General features: G+C 40.2%; 1 protein-coding gene across 1 annotated transcript in view; it reads right to left on the bottom strand.

Moving 5' to 3' along the window:
- Positions 1–3708, bottom strand: part of itih5 (inter-alpha-trypsin inhibitor heavy chain 5) — a 16200-nt gene that overhangs the window by 7107 nt on the left and 5385 nt on the right. The window contains exons 8-9 of the mRNA XM_014018228.1: positions 1504–1675; positions 1083–1392 (exon numbers count right to left, since the gene is read on the bottom strand). Of these exons, the coding sequence (XP_013873682.1) occupies positions 1083–1392; positions 1504–1675 (482 nt within the window). The remainder of the gene's footprint in view (positions 1–1082; positions 1393–1503; positions 1676–3708) is intronic.

The raw sequence follows: 3708 nt of genomic DNA, 5'->3' as shown, positions 1-3708 counted from the left end.
CACACACACACACACACACACAATCCTGTGCAACTGAACAAACACCTGTCTGCCTGCGGAAGACTGAGAGAAGGGGGTTGTGTGTACTGGACAAAAAAAAAAAAAAAAAAGATCAGAGAGAGAAAAGAGTGTCTGTTGTTTAAGTTGATCACAGAGCTCTGTTGTCAGCACCGTCACATTTGCAGTCCATGTTCTCTCTGATGAGAGACAGATGGACGTGTCGGAGGAGAAGGGAAAAAATTAAGGAGAACTAATTGCCTAATAAAAGACAGATTAWGTATGTATTAATGGCGTATTGAAGGCTCTTATTGGTTTCAGTTTACGAGTTTAATTATTGATTCTTTGTCTTTTAAATACAAAGCTATAAATATGCAGTAATCTGTTATTTTTTGTGGAATGATAAGTGATGGAAACTTTTGCTGAAACAATATACTAAATAYACAAAAGATGAAAAAATAATTTTGCAAACTGCACAAATTTGGACACGTGCATACACAAAACTAAATTGGTTAGTTGCTAATATTATACAAAAAGGAAATCAAAATCCCATCATTAAAAACAGCTAAAATCAGCACATCTAAAACTAAATGAATGTATTTAAATTTTAAGGTCATTGTCAACTTTAGAACAGTGTTAGACTGGATTGTGGACTATGTGCCTGGAAAATAAATAATACTCCCCCTTTAATGAAATGTGCATCAAGTGAGATTAAGTTTGTGTGAAGAATTTGTGAGATTTGAAACATAACTTGTTCTGCGAATCAAATGGTGAATAAGCCGTTCTGCAGGGTTTGTAAATCTGTCTCACCAGCCATGAACCTCAACACGTCACTGCTGAGGATGCAACTCACTATGTGCTTCAAGCATGTCCAACTGGGAGGAAAACCCTGGGACAACCCAGGACACACCGGAGAGACTATGTCTCTTGGATGGCCTGGGATCACCTTGAAATCCTCCTGGAAGGGCTGGAAAAGGTGTCTGAGGAAAGAGAAGTCTGAGCCTCTCTGCTCAAGCTACTGCCCCCTCCGTGACCTATAAATGAAAAAATATCCATTCTTCCACTAGTTTAGCTGATTTTCTCACCCTTTAAGCATAGCACTGGCATCGGCCTCCTCGCTGATGCGTCTCATCATCCCACAGTTTTCCAGAGCCATTCGCTCCAGCAGCCGGTAATCCACATCATTACCGATCCCAATAGTGAAGATACAGAACTTCTCTTGCACGGCCGATCGGGTGTTCCCCAGGATGGAAGTGGACTGGAGCTCCCCGATGGTAGGCCGGCCATCCGTCAGAAAGATAATGAGYGAGACGCTGTTCGGGCTGCTATCGGGGCCAGAGAGGTAGTCACGAAGCAGAGATGAGCCGGTCCGGATGGCTTCATCGATGTTGGTGCCTGAATGATTAATTACCAAGACTGACTTGAAACGTTCCTTTTAAACTTCTGTCAAGGACTGTTAAAAAAAAGGAAGGATTTTCAACATGAACATTAAACATAATGTCTTACCTCCATTAGGTAACAGCGTAAAAATAAACTTCTTGGCATCTCTGATGTTCAAAGGTGTCACCGGCACAAGACGATCTGGCTGCCAAACTTTGATCTTATTGGAGAAGCTAATAAAGTTAAAGTTATCTTCGGGTCGCAGATCTCTCAGGATGGTGAACAGGGCGTCTTTAGTCTGAAGAGGAAGAGATTTATTTGAAATGTTGCTTTTACAAATATGCATGATGGTAATCTTTCATTTGAGGATGAGAGCGTTTATTTTTCTTGATACAACAAAGAAAGACCCAGGAGAATGTCAAAGTATTGAGGAAATACTCAAACGTTCCTCATAGAAACACACTGATTTGACACATTTCTGAACGTCGCACAAACTGTCCACAGAACTTGGGTGGTTCTCTTAATGTACATTTTAGTTTCATAGATTCACTTTTTGAGATGCCTACGGCAACATTCTGTTTATAATTAGTCACTAACAGGTGCAGCTTTTGCTTTGAGTCGGTGCCTCAAATCCAGACCTGCTCAAGGGCCCCATAAAGCTTTGGACTGGCCCTGGCTAATCATGCAAGAAGAAGGAGAAGGAGCTCTAGTCTTTGGTCATGAAACTTAATTGCTAGCTGAAAATTTCAGGATCCAAGTCGATCTGAAAATGTTCTGCACCGCTAAAAGAATTGTTTTACGCATTTGAATACAAAGGGGGAAAAACACGAGCACTTCCTCCCATTGCTTTGTCTTTTCATCTTGTGAGCGTGGGTAAGAGTGATAATTTGAGTCTGGGGGCGGGGGGTCGAAATGAGAAACTGACCTCCTCTCAAACCCGTCATTGTGAAGCCAAATCAAAACACACTTGTTCTGTTTCTGCTGATGGGTGGGCGGGGGAGCAGATSAAGGGGTCGAGGGGGCTGTTGTCTCAGAAGTTCCATTACCACAGAGACAATGACCTTCTTCCCTCGCAGATCGGCCTCGTCTTGTACTTTTCCACTTTTCTTTCTTTCTTTCTTTTTTTTTTTACTTTGAACCTCTTTTGCTTTTTTCTCTCTTTCTCTTCTGGTTTTCCTGCTCTACTCGCAGCAGCTGCAGAGATCAGCTCCGAGTCTGCTGAGAGGGTTTTATGGCAGATGGAAGAAAAGGGTCAGATAGTGATATTCCAGTGTAGGCGGGATGAGGAAGGCTGTTATATCCTGTCTGCTGCAGTCATCAAAATATAACACTGGGTGGATTTTAATGAAACTTTAAAAAAGAAATTATTGGATCTGCAACTGATTAACTTTTAGAATCAACCTGATTAAAGATGGCCGCCCCACCTAACACTAAAATAACCATAACTTCAACAATAGAGGCTGAGCTCAAATTTGGTACGGTAGCTGGGGGTGATCCCCGTCACATTCTCTGAGTGCACTAACAGATCACGCAAATTCTTTGTTTAAACCCTGTTAGGCCATGGGGTGGACAATATGCATTCCTTCAAGGAATGCTGGTTTCATTTTATTGTGGAAAGCCTGCCAAAAAATAACTTTTTCCTCAGATACATTCTATATTATTGCACAATTGATGCTTACTGATTTGGCATTTTTTTAGCTTTTCAATTAATCTTGCTAGGAACTAAAAAGCATTTCTCTGAATTTTGTTAGTTGGATTTTATTCTGGGTTCCAAATTTGGCTCAGATGTTAGAGAAATACGTAGAGTATTTTAAAACCTAAAACTTAGATCCTGAAACAATTGCAAACTGGAAACAAACAAGTTGAACATGCTTATATTCTCACCACAAAGAAAGTAGTTACTGCTTTTATTTAACACACAACTGCGCAGACTAAGTAAGCTTTAGTTTTTCACTCCCCTCTTTAAGAAATTTTTTTTGAAAGGAATGAAAAAAAGAAAAGCCTCTTTTGTTGTGAGTGATTCTTCATCAGATGAAACCAGCACAAGTTTAATGGTGGTGTGCAGAAATCAAAAACAGTTGTGATGTGCGATAGTTTCATTCCTCAGGCTGCTAAACAAGTACCACCCTTAACACATACTGTATTTTTATCCATGTTTGATGCCAGAGTATGGAGCTCTGCTGGTGACATTGGATGAAAAATAAAATAATGTGTGGTCACAAGATAATTTTGAGCAGAGTCTCTTTGTGAGAGATGCAGACATCGTTAGAGTCAGATTATGAATACCTTCTTTTTGTTTTTAATTGTTCAAATGTACCCCCACTTATTATT

This window comes from Austrofundulus limnaeus, unplaced genomic scaffold (assembly GCF_001266775.1).
Source record: "Austrofundulus limnaeus strain Quisiro unplaced genomic scaffold, Austrofundulus_limnaeus-1.0 Scaffold187, whole genome shotgun sequence".
Classification (NCBI taxonomy): Eukaryota; Metazoa; Chordata; class Actinopteri; order Cyprinodontiformes; family Rivulidae; genus Austrofundulus; species Austrofundulus limnaeus.
Note: the sequence above shows the minus strand (reverse complement) of the source record. Positions and strands in the feature narration are given on the sequence as shown.